Source organism: Mixophyes fleayi, chromosome 6, assembly GCF_038048845.1.
Source record: "Mixophyes fleayi isolate aMixFle1 chromosome 6, aMixFle1.hap1, whole genome shotgun sequence".
NCBI classification, from domain to species: Eukaryota; Metazoa; Chordata; class Amphibia; order Anura; family Limnodynastidae; genus Mixophyes; species Mixophyes fleayi.
This window is the reverse complement of record NC_134407.1, coordinates 24,007,679-24,028,842: the sequence shown is the minus strand read 5'-3', so window position 1 is coordinate 24,028,842 and position 21,164 is coordinate 24,007,679. Positions and strand designations below refer to the sequence as shown.

The 21,164-nt window shown below is 36.9% G+C and overlaps 1 protein-coding gene across 2 annotated transcripts in view; it reads left to right on the top strand.

Annotated features, from left to right (window-relative positions):
• Window positions 1–20,945, top strand: part of TCERG1L (transcription elongation regulator 1 like) — a 171,527-nt gene extending 150,582 nt beyond the window's left edge. For both annotated transcript variants that reach the window (XM_075216030.1, XM_075216029.1), the window contains exons 11-14: window positions 11,159–11,282; window positions 15,980–16,069; window positions 18,541–18,659; window positions 20,064–20,945. In XM_075216030.1, coding sequence (XP_075072131.1) covers window positions 11,159–11,282; window positions 15,980–16,069; window positions 18,541–18,659; window positions 20,064–20,220 — 490 coding nt within the window. In that variant the 3' untranslated portion in view covers window positions 20,221–20,945. The remainder of the gene's footprint in view (window positions 1–11,158; window positions 11,283–15,979; window positions 16,070–18,540; window positions 18,660–20,063) is intronic.
• The last annotated feature ends 219 nt before the right edge of the window (window positions 20,946–21,164 follow it).

The window sequence follows — 21,164 nt, the reverse complement described above, 5'->3', positions numbered from 1 at the left end:
AGTTTTTTTTATTACTGAGATTTAGGGTAATGTGTGCCCTTTTGAAGGTTGGAGGGCCACACATGTGCATCAGGTTGCTATCACTGAACTAAACGATCCTAGCACAATTCACCTAGATCAGGGGTGGGCAAACCTGTCCTCAAGGGCCATATCCAGTTCATGTTTTAGGATTTCTTTAATCATGTACAGCTGAGTTAATCTATTTGGCTGGGTCAGTAATTATCCCACCTGTTTCTACAGACAGAAATCCTAAAAACATGAACTGGATATGACCCTTGAGGACAGGTTTGCCCACCCCTGACCTAGATGAAAGTATTAACCTAGATATAGTCTCGCAAACTCTCAAAGCTCTCTCATTTCCCCATCTTATCTATCATAGCCCAGCCTATCCTAATACCATCCTATCCTAATGTAGTTATTGTTCTTTCTAAGCTGAGTGATCTGGACATGACAGAGTTAAAATGAAAATTATTATTAAAAATACACTGGGCAGGGTTGCACCAACAGCATATTGCTAATCGTTGGAAGTGGAGTACTCTTTTAAATAAGCTTTTAGCACTTTAATTTTCACAGTACACAGCCTAGAGGGAACACTACTTGTTCTCTTCTCACTAGTATATTATGCCATCCTACAGCAAGCAATCTTTTAAAACAATGAAATAAGCTTGTATTGTCATTATATGTGTTCTTATTGCCTAGATTCATAAACAATATAATCATTATTATTATTATTATTATTATACATTTTTATGTATAGGGCACCACTAGGTGTCCGTAGCGCCGTACAGGGACAAACAAAATTACAATACGAGGTGAGACAGCACAGTACAGTAAACAATAAGCACAGTAACTCAGTGAGCTCAAAGCACAGCTAGAGAGGGCGGGGGAGGGGAGAGGGGAAGACCCGCCACGACGGAGTCCAAGAGGGAAGGCACGGATGACAGGGAGACCCCCAAGGGGAGAGGAGGGAGCGAGAGGGGACGGGGGGGAGAGGGTCCTCAAGGAGGAGGGCTAAGTAGCCGGAGAGCAGAGTTAACAGTGGTGAAGACAGGAGGAGAGAATACCCTGCTCAAAGGAGTGTACAATCTAAGGGGTGGGGTAGACAGACAGAGAGACACAGGGGAGAGATGGAGGAATGAAGGATAAGGATAAGGGAAGGGGAAAGAGGGGAAGAGGCAGAAGAAAAGGTAGGAAATTAAGTGGGAGACTGGAAGGCTTTAAGAAGAAGGTGGGTTTTTAAAGCCCGTTTGAAACTGGACAGATTAAGGGAAGTTCTGATGGAGGGAGGGAGCTTGTTCCAGTGGAGGGGGGCAGCACGGGCAAAGTCTATCATTATAACAAAGTTAATTTGAAACATGCATGCTACGTGAATCCCAAATGAAAGTATGACTCTTTAAGGACAAAACTATTCTTAGGACTACATTTATCATACAGGCAATCTAAGCAAAGTGCTGAAATCATGAAATTGTATGTGCAATTATTAGTGTTTGTTAATTATTATTTTTGTAGTCATTGAATTCACTTTTTTCTACCTTTTACCTTTTTTTTTTGCAGGAAAGCTATTGTTGCAGTTCCCCATTTTTGTATTTAATTATGCAGTTAGCTCTGTAATTAGCACTGATTAAGTATGTAGCTTGGGTTTCCAGCGGATGGTTCATTCTTTGTCATCATATCTGTGACATACTTGCCAGAGGACAGATCATGTGACCATAGCCCCGTCCCCTATTATAAAAATCCGAAATTGACTGTATTGAATATCAGGGGGCAGGGCTTAATGGTGCGATTGCGTCATTAAGCTCCACCTCCTCAAGTTTCCGGGAGGTTTTCTACTCTTACGGGAGTCCGGGAAGACTCTCTGACAGTCGGGAGCCTCCCACATATTCCAGTAAAGTAGGCAAATATGATCTGTGATTAAGGCTGAGTACACACTACAGGAAATTTCTCCCTATGCCACATCAATAACGATTTTACCAACGACTGAAAGCAAAAATGTCCCGATCAGCATGCCGATTCATGTGTTCATCTATACTTGTCTTACAAGATTTACCTTTAGATCTGTGCTCTTCATCTGTCATAACCATCTGTGGAAAAGATCATGACTCTGTAAACTCTATGGAGACCCTGATCGTGAGTGCATACACACTGCAGAATTAGAATGACATTGTTCCATTGTTAACACGATTTTTAGATTTTCAAAATCAAATGAAACAATACAATGAGCTTTGGAACAATAATCGTTCATTGTTTCAGTGTGCGCATAGGGTTCATTATGCAAAGTAAAGCAAAAAAAATGAGTATCTTTGCACCTTGGCTAAACCATGTTGCATTGGAGGAGGATGTAAATTTAAAATGTGTTGGCAGATTTATAGTTGGGGTAGGGCATGTCCTAGATCAACTTTACATTTCAGTGTACTGACAATGCTATCAAGTATTTGTGTGCAACATGAAAAACCAGCCAGTATTTAACTTATCTACAAAATAATTAACTAATTTACACCCCTTGCATTATAAAATGAATTTGTCCAGGAGAAAACGTAATCATTTTTTCCCTTACTTTCCATAATGAATCCGGGCCCATTATTGTATTATTTGTCCGAAAAGTCATTTATCAAGTGATTGGGCTGTGTGCAGTTTGTATGTTCTCCCCATGTTTGCGTGGGTTTCTTCTGGGTACTCCAGTTTCCTCCCACACTCCAAAAACATACTAGTAGGTTAATTGGCTGCTATAAAGAATTGACCCTAGTCTCTCTGTGTGTGTCTCTGTGTGTGTGTGTGTGTGTATGTGTGTGTGTGTGTGTGTGTGTATGTCTGTGAGCGTGTTAGGGAATTTAGACTGTAAGCTCCAATGGGACAGGGACTGCGGAATCAGTGGCGCTATGTAAATAAATGGTGATAATGGTGATGATGATTGGCTTGAAAATCGACTAAAAAGCCTGTAGTGTGTACCCAACCTAACACATGTCCATTTTAAACTGAGGTTGGTTCCGTGGACCAGAAACCTGTTATAGTGAATGGTATTAATACAAGCTGGAATTCTAAAGCATAGTTACTCTAAGAATTGCCTGCTCTGCAGAACGTAGCTATGAAGGGTAATGCTGCTTCATTGTCAAAGCTCAAAGGTGTTTTGACAGTTGAATCACTATGGCGTGACAGGGAACAGCATTCACAATTCACTTACAGTGAGTGTATCCTCGATATAGAATCCAATGTTGGTAACAAAATGGTAACACTCTAAAATGGCATGGTTAACTTATCCTTAGTATAGCCTTCACTCTTCTAATAGGTAAAACAAACAATTATACCGTTTCTTTTTGGCCTTACTCATATGCATGACCTTTAACTATTTAATTAATTAATTACTCATTTATTATATAAATGTGGATTATGTATTATTTTAAAGACTAACAACAGCTTTTTCTGCACACTAATACTGTACAATGTGTCAGCAATAAGAATCTGTTCAGCTATGTTTTCCTGGGAATTCCAAATCTATCAACAATTGTAAATAATAGCTAGAGAAATAGAATTATTGATTTGCCATTTTTATGTACATCCATTCTAATGTAAGGAACACTAGTGTCAGCGACATATGATGAATGGGCCCATGGTAGAACACGTTTCCGGAATCACGGCACAGTAGATCATACACTGTATCATTCTTTTGTGGCTACAAATCTATGAATAATATATGGAAAGTGAAGCTGAAGTGATTCTTCATTTCTATTCAGGAAAACTCAACAGGGAAATTGGCCTGGACCTCCAGAGCCCACTAAAACTCTGTATACAACCTTTTATGGATTGCATAAAAACACCAGAGCCTTTTCACTGCATGAAACCTCGCATTACCTAGTACAGTAAAATGGGTTTACAATCCTGATCCAATCTGCTTAAGGAAAGAAAAATATAATGCTTTTGTGAATACATGAATAGGCAGACTTTTGTCTTTATAGTTAAAGAGCTGCATGCATTTTTATAAATGTTTGCAATAGGAGGACAAACAAAAACCCACATATTCTGACAAACTCCAAGCATGGATTAGGCAAGAATGGGCAGAATGGGCGGCCATCAGTCAGTATGTGGCACAGAAGTTGATTGACAGCATGTCAGGGCGAATTGCAGAGGTCTTCAAAAAGAAGGGTCAACACTGCAAATATTGACTCTTTGCATAAACTTAATGTAATTGTCAATAAAAGCCCTTGACACTCATGAAATTCTTGTTATTTTACTTCAGTATAACATAGCAACATCTAACAAAAAGGTCTAAAAACACTAAAGCAGCAAACTTTGTGAAAACCAATACTTGTGTCATTCTCAAAAATGACTGTATGTTTAGGATCGCCAGCATTTACAGACTGGAGTTTGAATGTCTGCAGATTGAGATTGCCGGAATATCCAGAAGACCCCTGAATTTCAGGTACTCTCACAGACTCCCACGAGAGCCGGCCTTTCTCACGAAACCCCCCACTTCCTATTGAAGTGACCTGGACAGGGCCTCAATGATGCGATTTTTCCACAAATTGTGTCATTTTGTACCCACAACGCAATAGGGGGGTAATATTATGCGATTTGCAGTGTCACACCCCCTGCATGTGCCACTTGGCCTCCCATCCGTGTATCTCAAGTTGCCAAGTATAGTCCAAACACAAGGGCTGTATTTAACGTAGAGGCAAACTGGGCTCAGCCTAAGGCAGAACTGTTCAGAAGCATAGAAGTGTTTGTTGCTTTTTTTAAAGTTTATTTTGTTTCTTTTTTCATTTATTTTTTGCACGTTGGACCACATTGTGTTTTTCACAGTAAAATAATGGAGGAGGTGGCTGTAGCTGGGGGATGGGATTGTAGCTGGGAGACAGATAAAGGGGACTCAGAATGCAGGGTGCACAACTAATTTATGGTGTCGTCCTTCCAAACAGTTGCTCTGACCACCTCCATATCAAGTTATCCACAAAAACTTTCTGGTTCACACTTTTATATATATCATATATATATATTTTTTATAATCATTTACACATTAGATAAAGTACAGTTATATCTACCCCCACACTGACATTTTAACAACACGGGCAGGAGAATATTATCATTGACCTGATTGCCAATGAAGGGAATTCATAAGATAGCACATTATACATATCCATATCCCAAATGGGCTAAGACAAAACAGTAGAAGCAACCAGTACATCATTCATAAACATCCATTAAGTCATGGCTTCTCATCGTAATAGTAGTTAATACTGAGAAACAATAGCTCAATAAATACATTAATATCTTATACTGTATATACATTGTATTGAACATTTCATTTATTTTTCAGACCATAATGAATGCTAAAAGTAATACAAAAAAATTTACATTGCTCTTTATTTTAACAAACACTCCGAATTTATATAAAAATGTGACACATATATTATTAGGGCTAGCACACCCCCTTTCCCTCCCTCTCTTGAGTATTGCACCCCACCCCTGCTGCTTCTTACCTTAGCAGGAGGAAGGTGAGTGCAGCATCCTCTGATCCTGGGACTGGGAGCTTGGCACTGTCAACAGCTGGCGCGATGGGGATGCCACATGGCATTAAAAAGATTCCTTTGGTGTTTTAGGTGCCCCAGGTCCTTTGGCAACTTCCTAGGTACACCTAATGTTAGCACTGGTCCTGATAATTATTGTTAATAGCATTTTATGCAGCACAGTGCATCTGTTACATTGTTGACACATTCTTCACGAGAACAGTTAGGTGATGGGCCACCTAAGGGTTAAAACATGACTAGAATTTGATGTAGAAATACAGTAATCATTATCATCTATTTATATAGTGCCACTAATTCCGCAGAGCTGTACAGAGAACTCACTCACATCAGTCCCTGCCCCATTGGAGCTTACAGTCTAAATTCCCTAACACACACACACATACACACAGACAGACACACAGACTAGGGTCAATTTGTTAGCAGCCAATTAACCTACTAGTATGTTTTTGGAGTGGGGAAGAAACTGAAGCACCCCGAGGAAACCCACGCAAACACGGGGCGAACATACAAGCTCCACACAGATAAGGCCATGGTCGGGAATCAAACTCATGACCCCAGTGCTGTGAGGCAGAAGTGCTAACCACTAAGCCACTGTGCTGCCATATTAAGAATTTGGGAAGAGGGTTTTATGAACAGGGACATACTTAGGTCATCTTAATGTTTGCTATGGGGTAGAACGGTTTCTTTGGATACAATTGTTTTCTCTCCTTTCAGATGCTCAATTCTGAGAGAGCATGGATAACTGTATCAGGGCTGTTTTAGGGTTTAAAATCCAGAGAAATCTTTTTTATGTGTTCCACCCTTGTTTGTAATGCATTAAATATATATAACATTTTTGAGTGTTTCAATTCATTGTTATTTTTTTACTTTTCTATAGACTAAAGACAATTTTGGCACTTCAATTTAAATAATCCACAGTGAGCAAACTACCTGCATTAAATTACTTTGCTCATCTCTCAATGCAATGAACCAAATGATCCTTCCAAATTCATAGATACAGAATTAATTTTTGAGGGCAATTGTAGTAGTTTTGTGAATGCAGCTTGCGATAATTAACTTTTTGGGTGAAATATCAGAAGTTGTACCTCATCCCAAAAATGTACTTACCTGGTCTCGAGCCTGATTCCTTCGTCTCTATCCGTAAAAATGGAAAAACCCAACCTTTGGCATCAGCTCTGTCTGAAGTGTAACATTTCACATTTGAAATTTACGAAAATTCTTCAACAGAACAGTATTCAATATTGATGTTACCCTAGGCATAATGCATGAATACATTCTTAATTAATAAATATTCAAATCAGTGCTAGTTCAAATGCATAAATGCTCATGTCACTCTCTCCCATTAGTTTTCTTGGCAAAGATAGGAGTTAGCTAAAGCTCGAACAGTAGAAAAAGAAATTAACGAGTAACTACAAATAAACATAAATCAGTTTACAGATTCCCAATGAACTGTCCTCGGTGGCTGCTATGTCTATTTGATAAATACAGCTCTGTTCATATAACAAATAACAATAGGCAAGAAAGAGGTACATTTTATTTTTCAAAAATTATATTATCTGATCATTTACATTTAGAAAACAAATAACTGTAAGCAGCCCATGGAATAAAAATAACTGGAAGGCGACAAGCATGTAAATCATCATAATCATTTATTTATATAGCGTCAACATATTCCGTAGCGCTTTACAATTGGGGACAAAAACAGTAAACTAATAAACAAACTGGGTAAAACAGACAAAGAGGTGAGAAGGCCCTGCTCGCAAGCTTACAATCTATGGGACAGTGGGAGTTTGATACATGAGGTTAAGTCTACATTTTGCATTTCGGTCCAACCAGACTGCAAAGGTAAAAGTGACTCATAAGCTAAATGATCCTGTCACACAACAATGTTGGTCAGGGGGTAGTTGTCTTGTGTGAAATTGTGTAACGGATGGTAATAGAGTAATGTAATGAGGGTAAGAGGGTTAAGAGGGTGGTTGAGGAATATTATAAGCTTGTCTGAAGAGGTGGGTTTTCAGAGAACGCTTGAAAGTTTGTAGCCCAGAGAAGAGTCTTATTGTGTGAGGGAGAGAATTCCATAGAGTGGATGCAGCGCAATAAAAGTCCTGTAACTGGGAATGGGAGGATATGTAAATGGATACAATAGTTAACATGGAGTTAAAGGGGTATATTTATTAAACTGCGAGTTTGAAAAAGTGGAGATGTTGCCTATAGCAATTAATCAGATTCTAGCTGTCATTTTGTAGAATGCACTAAATAAATGATAGTTAGAATCTGATTGGTTTCTATAGGCAACATCTCCACTTTTTCAAACCTGCAGTTTAGTAAATATAGCCCAAAGTATGACATTAAAGGTAAGGCCAATCTTAATCTTTTTAATGATTCTGTAATCAGTCATGGAAAGTACAGTTATAAGATATTCATGGACTCTATCCTTAAGATTTTACTAGATGTAGAGATTCTAAGATATTTAGTAATAACAATAAAATGAATGTATTAGCCCTTAAGAGTCTATCTCTTTCATCATCATCATCATCATCATCATCATCATCATCACAATCATTAGTGGTTTTTTAGCGTTCCACAGATTCTATAGCACCGGACAATTGTCTAACATAAGTATAATAAATATAATGGCATATTCAGATAATAACAGTGACATGAGTTCAATTAAGCACAGTAACGCCTCCATTGATTACGCCTTCATTGATGGCCGTGAGATAGCAATAATAGTATGAGCTAGCAGAGAATGCAGCTTAAGACATGACAACGCGGTCTTGAGACATACGGAGGAGAGGACCTACACAAAGCTGCTCGTTATTTTTTCAAACATAAATGCCCTTTTGAATTACGCTTATGATTACATTTTCGTGACTCAACTTTGGGAATTAAAATTTCCTGACACTGAGACTTGAACCAGGGTTCCTACAAGCTCTCAGGGTTATCTAAGTTCTAAGTTACTGTACATTCAGTGTTCTTAACTACCAGGTCAACTGCCTCTCCATATAATACGCAGCTTTTTGTGCAGTCTCTGTGGGGGAAGAAAAAGATTTGTCATTTTGACATTTCCAGCTGTGTTCATGTAAGTATATAATTTAAACCTGTGCATTATGGGTCCTCGGTGAGGAATTCCTATGTACTGTTTATATTTCAATGCCTACTTCTTCTTCTTCTTCTTTTTTTTTTAACCAGTGAAATGCTATTCTCTGCAGTGACACATGCAGTGCATATCTAGAGAGGAGTGAAGTTGCTGCAACATTTCAAAAGAATTGAGTTTTGCCTCAGAACAGTCTGTTTTGTAGATGTGCAAAATTCTGGTGATACAAACTTCGGAGTTTTACCTGTTCACCTTTCCAGAGAACGGCACTCTGCATGGTATTTGTAAATTTGTATTTCCCAGAGCCTATAGTATATAAATAATATATAAATAGTGCCGGGTGTGATGCTGCTCCAATGTGAATTATAGAACCATAAAGTGTGTTACTTGCACATTTCCATGTCTAAAGCTTTGTTGTATTTGCTTATCGTATGGCTTGAAGCAATCAGCTCAGTATGTTAGTTTAGTTGGATGCTTCTTGATACATTGTACGTATGCGGTGAAGTACATTTTTGTTAAAATTGCAGCCTTCAGTCTGTGTAAATGTTATTGAACAAGTAGTGGTGCCTAGCTAATAGGCATAAAAAAGGATTTGATAACAATTCCCACTTCAATAGTTGCCATTAAATGTTTAGACTGTAAGCTCCAATGGGGCAGGGACTGATGTGAGTGAGTTCTCTGCACAGCGCTGTCGAATCAGTGGCGCTATATAATTAGCTGCTGCTGCTGATGGTGAAACGTGTAAATCTGTGAATCAATATGTCAATTAGATGGTTAAATTTACATTTTCCGCTATCTCTCTGTTGTGAATAATATGAATGGGAGCTATAGAGGGTGTTTTAGTTGACTAAAAAAAAGCTGTTTAAAATCTGCATTGAACAAAAAGACTGTCAGTATTAAAAAAAATAATGTCACAATTTGTATGAGATAAATAACACCTACACAATTGTACAACCTGCAATGATCTCTATTCCTCGCAGTATGATTTCCCAGTCAAGTAGCATGGAGGGATCTTGCCTGTCTGCTGTAAGTGGGTGGGGTGGGGGTATATATTTATATAGTACACTTAGGGCCTCATTTAGAGTCCGACGCAAAGTCCATTTCAGGCACATCCTGCACATTTCCACTGACGCGCATGCGCAGTAAGCAACAGTTCCCTGCAGTTCCGTCTGCTTTTCAGACGCAGTGTACACTGCGACAGCGTGTGTCTCAGTATGAGGCAAAGGGTGAAACACGGAGTTATGTAGGCATGACCGCAAATAATTCAGATACTATGGGTGTCTACCCGCAAAAACTACCCTAGTCAGATCAAGATGCAGGCGGAACACAGGTCAAAACAAGACTGAAAAAGTGCGGCAGGAATTAGGTGGCGCAAGTAGTTAGCTAGTTGCAGGAACTGGTCCCAGCTTGGTAAGGTATTACCAGTGGAACACAACTGGGGTTGCATGCCACTCGTAATACCCTACCAAGCTGTGGCACGCTCGCATTCCTACTCTTTCATGTAAGTCGTAGACGAACATTGCGTCCGACTCTAAATGAGGCCCTTAGTGTGATCAATGGAAAGTGTCTGAGATCTGGAAACCTTATCATTTAAATATAGTAACTGAAGGTAGGACCAGGGTTGGACTGGCTGTACGCCACTGGTGATGTTAGCTGTCCTATGCAACCATGAGGCCATAGAGATTGCTCATGCGGTTGCCTGCTGCCCATTATTACAGTCCAGTCACAATGATAATTAATCATAGCTGGGATAATGTCTTGACTGTCCTTGGAGTAGTGTAGGGGCCATCAAAACCTCCCAGTGGTTAGCTGTAAAAACCAGAGTGGCATGGGGGGGGGGGGGGGGGGGCATTTCACACCAATCCTCCTTGCCAATCCTTCCCTAAGAATAAATATTTTGGTCGGTGTGCCAGGGCTACTTTGAATCCCAGGGCTGTTCTGGACAGTAACCATAAATTATAGGGTGTATGTAGGCTAAATAGTGCACGTTTCTCCAGAATCTGAGTGATTTTAATTTTTTACAGTATGGTATATTGGTCACAAAATTCTGTTTCACTTCGATGTATTTAACGCTATGCTACAAATATGACACCTGTATTGCTTATACTGCACTAGACTTCCAAGAAAACAAACTGTAGACAAAATTTAAGAACAGAAATTGCCACTGATAGCATCTCCCAAATATTTAAAGGACAGGTCTAATATCTGTTTTCAGAAATGTCGGTTTCATACTTCATTGACCCCTTCGTCCCCCATACCTGTGTAGCATATATAGTACACTGGGACTTTTAAATCAAATTACTTCTGTGAAATAACATAGTGGTTGGCCGAAGGAAGCACGTCTGTATATTAGTTCCTCCTTTTGAGGATAAATAATTTCCTCATATGTCTTTCATGGAGAAGCCCCTACTTTTTGAAAAGGACAATTGAAAAGAACTTTATAATATCGCATAATGACAGAACTCGTATAGTGCCTTTTTTATGCATAATCATGTTGGTACATTTGATAACATGTTTACTATTTCTTAATATTTTATGAAAGAACCGAAGATTCTCATACAATTGAGCAAGGGGAAGTCGAGAATGAAAAGTCACCATCACTCAAATTGTTACCTCCTTTGGAAGAACGGATGACATATTTCAGAAACATGCTCCTTGAAAGAGGGGTAGGAATGACAATTTTGATGGCGTTGATTGTTATATTCACAACTGTACAAGTTTGATTCTAATTTAATATGAGGTTGCGATCTAAATTGCTTCACTATTGTGATTTTGTACCACAATAACCGTTTCATCGTTTGACTTCAGTGGCAAAAGCCACCTGAAGTATTGACAAAGTATCACTTTAGTTTTGGATAAGAGACCCATTTTAAAAAACAGGTAAAGTTAAACATAAACAAATTTAATAGGGCATATATTGTGTAGAAACTGAAATAACCAAATATTGTAAAATTTCAGTTGATAGGTTATAATGATTTACATGGAGATTTGTAATTTTTGAAACCTCCGAAAGAAGCTGCCATGCATCCTACAATCTCAGAAATCATCAATTTCTGCATTGTGAAGTGTAGAGAAGGGAGAATCTATTAAAGGCCCATTTACAAAATCACCACGGTAATGTCCAAAAATAATCTCTCTGATTTCACATAGCAGAGATTGCATGAAAACCAGTGAGATGAGTGAGATTTCCTATTCATTTCAATGGACAATGCATTTGAATAAGCACAGAAAGCCCACAGAAATGCATTACCAATTGAAAGAAATGGAAAATTGCTCAGTGCAATATATATATATATATATATATATATATATATATATATATATATTAATATACACTTTTTTTAAAAAAAAGAAGAGTTTAAATACTATTGTTGAATTATAAGTCCCAGCAAGCCAGCACAGTCATTAACTGCATGGATATGCTGTCTCATGTGAAACTCAAATTGCAAACATGTCCTGGGCATGCTAGACAGTTACAAATAGTATTTCCTTGCTTTGCCACTAGCCCTATTGTTTCAGTACCTGCTCAGCCAATCACAAGCGGACAGTAAGTAAGTATTGCTTGTGATTGGCTGGGTTTCCCAATTATTCCTATTGGCAATGTATTTCAATTGGGTTATTTTCCCCCACTGAAATACTTTGCCTATGTAAATGAAAAAAAAATGTTGATTTTGCTCAACAGTAAAATTGCCCAGATCTTCTGATTTTAAAATAAATGGATGTTTAACCCTTTCACAGCTGAGGTTTTTCGTGTGCTGAGCATATTTTGGCACGTTCCAACATCAATATCAGTAATTTTTGTATGCAGTACCCACACTATTTTTACCTTGTTTTTTTTTCCAGAAGACTTACTAGAAATTACCATTAGTTTGCTTATACCTCATGACATAGAAGAAAATTTACAGAAAGTGCTTGTTTGTATTGAATTCAAGAAAGTAAACTAGAATAGCACTTAATAATAAAAACTGCATTTAAAATTAGAATGCATTTTTTTTTGCTAGTTTGCACCGTCTTGAATGAAATGTATAACTTGTGTATGAATAATATGTGTAGCTCATTTTTAAAAAAAATAACCTACCACTTCAAGCAAAGGTGTCACAAGTTCATTGGCATTATAACCCCCATCCCTGGACTTCTTAATGGTTTCTGCAGTGTATGGGGTTATTGTCTGGTGGTAACACATGATCTTTTAATGCTTTTAAGTGTTTTAATTTTTTGCTTTTTAGATTATTTTTTATATGTTTAATAATAAATGTGTTCTTTCTTCAGTCCTAAAAAAGTGACTACACATAAATTGATCTGCTAATCTTACAGAAATTTCAAAGTGATTTTTTAAACCGGTCATTACACTATCTCTCTCCGATTCACCTTTTTTTTTGCACATTATACCATATTGTAGCAAACCTTCTTCTACATGGTAATTCTTTCCCTTTCCTCTATCCATATTGCACAGGTGAAATTGATATTCAGGGTGCACCTGGGGATTGTATTCAATACAGTTGCAATATTTTGTAAGCACACATCAAGGGGTCAGTATAGTATAAATATGGTGTTTACCTTTTAGTGCGGTTGATTTACCAGGTTTCTAGATAATACTTGACTACCAGACAACAACTCCTAAGGAGCCTCATTGTTTGAAAGAAGGAACTCCCTTCTTTTAAACAAGGGTACCAGTGAGTCTCTAGGAGCCAAAATGGGAGGAGGTGCATTCTTATTGGCCGTCCCAATCTCTCTGGATCTTCTAGTATTTCTGTAATGCAGAGGACTGAACTCTGACATTGTTACCTGCTGCCTATTCCCCAAGGCCACCACTGGCTAGAAATACAAGTGGTGGACGGGTAAGATTCATTGTTACTTATTTGAAACCTCTGTGTGCTAAAGACGAATGAGACTAAAGCCCCACGTATCATTAGCATTGAAGGGGTTAAGAGATTGGAGTGTTTTGGTGATGAATTATCAATTTATTTAGAGGGATTTTAACCTCCCCCATAATATTCTTCTACTGCTATGACGCTGCTCGATATATCACTAAATGGTTGTGTAAAATAGACCTCATCCTAAACAACAAAAATATGTTGAAGAGAGCAACAGCTACAAAAATTCCAGTCATGGTTTCTGCCTTTTGTCCCACTATAAAATCCTAGTCTAAAGACACTTGTTTATGTTGGATACAGGGTAAATACTGAAGATGAGCAGACCTATCATGTACTGTATATCTGAAATGATTCCTACTTTGGCACAGCATCTGAATGCCATGAACCCATCTTATAGAAAAGATACACTATATGGACAAAAGTATTCAGACTTTGAAAAAGTCAGCCTAGAGCAGACGAAATGCGTCAGTGGTTTGGATTAATATCAGTGCATGTATGAAATAGCAGACCGTCTTAGAGTAATAAGCTGAACAATATACACCATTGGACAACAATTTCTTTCTCAAGCGAGCTTACCAGCCCATCTCTATTAATACAAACGGAAGCACACCAGGAGGTAAATATATCAAGCTGAGAGTTTTCTGGCGTGTTTGAAAAGTGGAGATGTTGCCTATAGCAACCAATCAGATTCTAGCTACCATTTTGTAGAATGTACTAAATAAATGATAGCTAGAATCTGATTGGTTTTTGAAACCCGCCGGAAAACTCTCAGCTTGATACATTTACCCCCAGATTGGGGTTATCAGTATTTCTTCATCTGTTGGAATTCTATAGGGGAAAACTCTTTCCAGACGCCCCCATCCTCCACCAGTGAGGTTACAAATATAAGGGACCTATCATGCATACATGTCCCCTCATTTATTATACAGGAGAATTGCATCCGGATGTGCAATCAGCGTTTATAACAGGTGCTACGGTATCAGGAGAGACCGTTCTATTTATACTAACCACTGTCATCTACTGGTTGATTCTTTACGCTACTGATACTCTTAGTTGTCCACGCATGTCAAGGATTTTGGAATTTTTTTACAAAGTGTACTGGCCACACACTTTGTTTTATCTACTATGTGTCAATCTCTAGACTGAAGATTTTTCAATTAACGTTCATTATTTGCACTCATTGTCATTTCTACATTTTCAGACATGCATACTATTATATATATTGATATCCTCTTTTAGAGGCAGTTCTTTTACATTTTTTTACTATTTGAGATTTATATTTTTGATTTGTATTTTTATTTGTGTTGTTTATGAATTATATTTCTAGATTATTACTTTTACATTGGTTACAATAAATTTATTTTTCTTCAGACGAAGGCCACCATCTTTTATTCATCATTATTTATTCACTAATTCATTTTATATTTATTGAGATTAGTTTCGTTGGTGCACTCGATTTTTTATTTATAAAAGTATTCAGACACTTGACCATTACACCAACAGGAATTGTAATGACATTGTATTCAATATATATACTTTAATATTGAGTTGGTCCCCCTTTTGCAGCGATAACAGCTTCCACTGTTCTTGTAAGGCTTTGTCACTCCGCAGAACATATTTCCACTGCTCCACAGTCCAGTGTTGGTGTCCTTTACACCACTCCATCCAACGCTTGCCATTGGTCTTGGTGATGTGAGACTTCCATGCAGCTACTTGGCCATGGAAACCTATTCCATTAAGCTCCCGCCGCACAATACTTGTGCTTACATTAATGCCAGTGGAAGTTCGGAACTCTTCATCTATGGAATCAGCAGAGCATTGGCAACTTTTACGCACCATGTGCCTTAACAGTCGCTGACCCTGCTCTGTGATTTAACACGATCTTCCGATCTAACAGTTGCTGTTATTCCTAAAAGTTTCCACTTTCTAATAATATCACTTATAGTTGACAGTGGAATATCCAGCAGGGATGAAATTTCACGAACCATCTTATTGCAAAGGTGGCATTCTATCACAGTACCACGCCTGAAGTCACTGAGCTCTTCAGAATGACCCATTTTGTATCACAAATGTTTGCAAATGGAGACTGCATGGCTAAGTGATTGATTTTATACACCTCATGGCAATGGGTCTGATTGAAACACCTCAATTCAATAATTAACAGGTGTGGCCAAATACGTTTGTCCATAAAGTGTATGTTAAGTAAAATGTATCACAAGCAATCTTGGCTTTTAGGTCAATATATTGAGATTGGTTTCCATATGCAGATTAATGTATTGTTCTTAAATATTAACATATTTTTCTAACAATAGTAGACACTTTCTGTTCTCAGCAAGGAAATTTTATTTAGATGCTTTTTGAAAATGTTTTCAAGTTTATTAAGATGTCATTACACATCACACAATATTTCAAGGGGATATGATTCTTCTCATGTTTATCAAGTGGACAGAATGTTTAAAGTGATACTAACTATTGTGATTGTTCTGCAGGTATCAGCGTTCTCCACATGGGAAAAAGAGCTACATAAAATTGTGTTCGATCCTCGATATCTATTATTAAACTCAGATGAAAGAAAACAGGTGTGTTCATTGTTATCATATTTAAAACGGAATCAAGAGGAATTCACAAAAGTCTCTTCCTGAAGAATTTTAAAGTGTAACATGATATTACCACTGAAATGTCAATTTTTACTATTTTTATCATCATCAGTGAGTATTTAAGTGAATTAATACATCGCTAAACTAGCTTCCATACCTGGAATACATTTGTTAATTGTTGGTGAATATTTTGTAAAAGGAAAAAATCGTTAACTCATGCGTTAAAATACATGTAATGACTTAATGATCCTTTTGTGAATTTCACTCATTATACATTTACATAAAGAGAGCGAGAAGGAGATGGATGAATGAACCTTTGAAGTGTTTGTTTGGAATTCATATGAATGTTGTTTTGCATGGTTTGAACAAATGACTGGAACATTATTCAGTATTAGCTACGCGTACATATGAAACAACACTTTATTATTTAAAAAATTAAAATAACGAAATTAAATTAACTAAAAAAACAACAACAAATATTTTATTATTACAGAGACCCACCAAAATCCAAAAGTAATTATATATTATATAAATGAATAGAAGGCAATTTGGTGTTTAAATGTTTGCTTCCAATGTGTTAACTTAATAATGGTTCACTGAGTTAGTGGTATGTTTTATGGGCATAAACAGAAGTAACATAGGTACATGGGACCTGAGTCATCTTTGGACATATGTCTTGTTGCGTGCGCCATGTCTTGCGTGAAATTGCCAGTGAACGCAATTGAATCCAATTCATGTCCAATCATAAATAACACCTACAGCATGAACGGTGGAATGCAGATGTGAAGGGGCGGATGCACATAGGCAACGTACAGGGCATAGGTTGAGCACATGCACATTTGTCTGATTCAAGCTCTAGCCATCTCTTAGGTACCTTTTTCTTAGCTGTAACATTTGCACCAGATACAGCACAAGTATAAGAGCAGACTGATAGTGATGACTACACTTATTCATGCCAGAACAGGTGTTTGCAAGTTAGGCAAACTATAAAAATGAATTTATTATACATCAGGCATTGAGAACACCTTGATTTATGTATTTCATGAAAAAAAAAAAAAAATAATTTTATTATTGATTATAGTATTAATAGTTGTAAATTAATTTTAGATTTTTTTTATGTGTTCTGATGGGACTTGATATTGTACATATGTATGTGTATATCCTGCAGTACAGCAAGTACCATATAGCCAGAGCACAGATCCATTTTCAAATGGAAAAGTTTCATGAGATTCACGTGCAAGTTACGTCAGTTTTGTTTTTTTTCAAGTTGCGTTCTTTTTGTGTTCACACATGAAACAGGACCATCATGTCTAGCTGTGTGTGGCACTCAGCCTGCGATATCACCTCTACATGTATTGTGGCAAAAACAGGAGCCTCTCTCTATGTCCAACAAAAGAGATTTGTTTCACATGACATATATATATATATATATATATATATATATATATATATATATATATATATATATATATATATATATTAGTCATTTACAGCAAAACACATGGGCACAAACGCACAAACTGTTTGTTGACATCACAGTTGGGTACGTTTTACTGCAACACTATATGAAGTTGTGATCTTGAAAGACCATGAAACCTTGCCCTACATAGTTTTAGTATTGTGACTTTGCATTGCAATAACCATTTAAACTGTATGACTGCAGTGGCAAAAGCTCCCTTCAATATCAGGATAAATTTAAATAAGACCTAACTGCCATCTCTGATCCTTTGACCAGCTCTAATAAATATTATGTTATGAAAAGTAGATAGCTGAATTAGGATACTTTTCAATGAACTCGAATAACCAAATTTTTCTAATTAATCAGTCTGATTAATCTGATTAAACTGCAATAATTCCACATGATTATTGCATTATTGGACAATTGATCTGTTTGATTAAATTTACCACAGATGGGTCAACAGAATGACTGTTTATATTTTTAGATCTATATTGATGTATTGAATTGTTAGTTTCTTTGAAAGTTTAGAAGTATGTTCTTCGTCAATTCTTTGCATTTCAAATACAAATGAATCCACATTTATCCCCTATGAGATATAACGAGAGAATGGCTTGCCCAGCCAACAATTATAATTAATGGCTAACATTATGTCTGAAGCTTTATTATTAAAGGAAATTTCCACATACATGGGAGGATTTTTCCCTAAGCTTAGATCTAAAGGGGCAATTTTGTAAATAGAGGTAACATCACATAATATATTACCAGTTGGCTCTTCTCACTTGGACTTTGTAAGGTCCTGCCAATGCCCTGGTGGGTAAGGTCTGGGAAATAGGCAATAAGTACAATGAGTTACTGGGAATTATTCAACCACTCACATCAAGCAGATGATGTGGCAGTTCTAATCTTTATTTAGGGTTGCTGATAATTATTTTCATAGACAAATAGGGTGCAAAATGAGAGCCAGTCAACATGTATCATTTTTTTTCTTTTATAGGTGTTTGAACAGTTTGCGAAGACTCGGATTAAGGAAGAATATAAAGAAAAGCGATGTAAATTAATGCTTGCCAAAGAAGAATTTAAAAAGCTTTTAGAAGAATCAAAGTTGTCTCCAAGGTATTATAAGACATATTCTAAGAGTGTGTCATTGTTGTTAGAGCCCATTGTACTGTAATTGAAAACGTTGTTAGCTGCTTGTTGTTATTCTTATATTTTGCGTATAATTTAAGTTTACAGATATAAATGATTAAATCCATTGTGTCCTGGAGTGAAACATTTAGAGGATGATAGTATTATAATTATCGTTTATTTATGAGGTGCCACAAGGTGTCCGCACCGCCGTTAATAGAGCATGGGGAAAGCAAAACAAAACAAAAACAGGACACAGCCTACAGGGCATGACAATAACAAACTATCAACCCAGTAGAGCATAGAACAAAACAGGACAAGGCATACAGGGCTGCAGAAATAAAGTGCAGTAAGTAATCAATTCACTAGTACTAATGAAGCCAAAGTAGAGGGCAGGATACTAAGAAGCTAGAGAGTGGAAGGGGGAGAGAACTAAAGCAAGCAAGAGAGGGGAGAGAGGAATAAAATAAGCTTTACCTGTGCCCTAGAGGGGGACGCAGCTAGCAGGATTAAAGCTAGTGAGGTGAGAAGATAAGGGTGAAGATGAGATCAAGGGTAGGGGCCTAGAGATGAGGAAATCGAGTAGGGTAGCCGAGGGGAAAGGAACAACAAAAGGTGGACATGAGGATAAGAGGGCCCTGGTCGTGAGAGCTAGCAATCTAGAAGGGAGGGGCAGACAAACAAGAGAAACAAAGCAGGAAGTGGGGTTGGAGGAAGATGATCAGAGGAAGAAAGAGAATATCAGTTAATGATACATTAACTGATATTAATTATGGTGCAAGAGTAGAGCAAATAAATTAAAGCAGCAAACACTGGAAAATTGACTACACACAAGTTTACAGCAAAGTATTAATTAACACATGATTTAGGTGCAGATTTTGCAGTAAATCATAACATCAATCAGGCACTGGCTTCAATGGTCTACCTTCCACAAAGCATATACAAGTTAACTTGTTGATGTGGTTCCGTACAAATAGTGCACCGAGATGTAATGTTTGTAAATGAGGTTGCAATTATTTATTTAATTTTGTGTACCCAACATATTGGACAACAATCCCTTGATCTGGTGTCAGTTCATTTTCCCTCACTCCGGTGCTCTCTTTTTTTTACTAGAGAAGTGTTCTTTTAAAAGATGGCCATTCACTCAACTCAATAGGGGCATGTAATATTAAAATGAGAGGGAGCCACTCCTTCAGCAAGACTTTGCAAGACAAAGACATAGAGACATTATGATGCACTTCATCAAATTAATGAACCCGATTGGAAATTTTCTTTCAGAATATTTTAATCTTTACATTAAAAAAAAAGCAAAACGCGTCAGTGCTACTTTTTATCAGTGAACGTTCTAATCTGTTAGTGATGTATGTATTTCTTTTTTATTTCTCTTTTTAGAACCTCCTTTAAGGAATTTGCAGAGAAGTACGGGAGAGACCAGCGTTTCCGTGTTGTTCAGAAAAAGAAAGATCAGGAACATTTTTTCAACCAATTTATTAATTCACTTAAAAAAAGGGACAAAGAAAACAGAATGAGGCTGCGGAAAATGAGATAAAAGGAAATACTGCCTACACGTACATTAAACATTTCTTGTATGTTGTAGCTGCTGGAAGAAAATGGAAATATATCCTTTATAGTTTGTCAGACAGAGAAATCCAGAAATAATACTACACTCCTGTGACTTGACCTGCCTACTATACAAAGGACATCTTAGGAGAAAAAAAGAAGTTCTCAAAGAAATATGTTTCATATTGAAGCTACTTTTTTACAATGTTCAGTTTAATGTGTCTCTATTTATCATTATAATGTAAGTAATATATTTAGTTGCATTGATTATACAAATTATCAGTGAAATGCACAATGTACAAATTCTCAATAAAGTGACAATACAAACATATCCTAAAATGTTAACGTGACAAACACCTCTTGGTAAGAGCACATTTTCACTGCACCCGCTAAAAATGTGTTTCTGAAAAGACCAATATTTTATCAATGTTCACATGCCATTGTTTGAGTGGTAAAATAATGATGGTAAAACTATTTGTGAAAGTGTTAAAATCTTCAGTTACGTTGTCAGCACAAAAATGTAGACACAAATTTTACTTGCTCTGACGGACACACTTGATGTAAGTAACTGTAACACAGTTATTTTGTAAAGCCATCAAAATTTATGTTATTTTTATTGTACGCCAACAGTATGCATGGGATTTTTCTCATCATATTTGTATAAACAAATATTTTAACTTTTTTTTTTATCAATAAATATTTTAAGACAGATCAGTTTTTTCAATTCATGGACTTTATTGTGTTTAAATGCCATGTCAGAATTAATGTTTCAGGTTTTGTAATAAAATATTTATTATACACACACATTATTGGACATATTGAATATATCTAAATGGAAAGATACAGGAATGGTTTAACATTGAGACAAATGACCTACTAAATACAAAGTGCCAGTTTGTTCCAAATTACCTATACTTCCTGGCACTCTACATC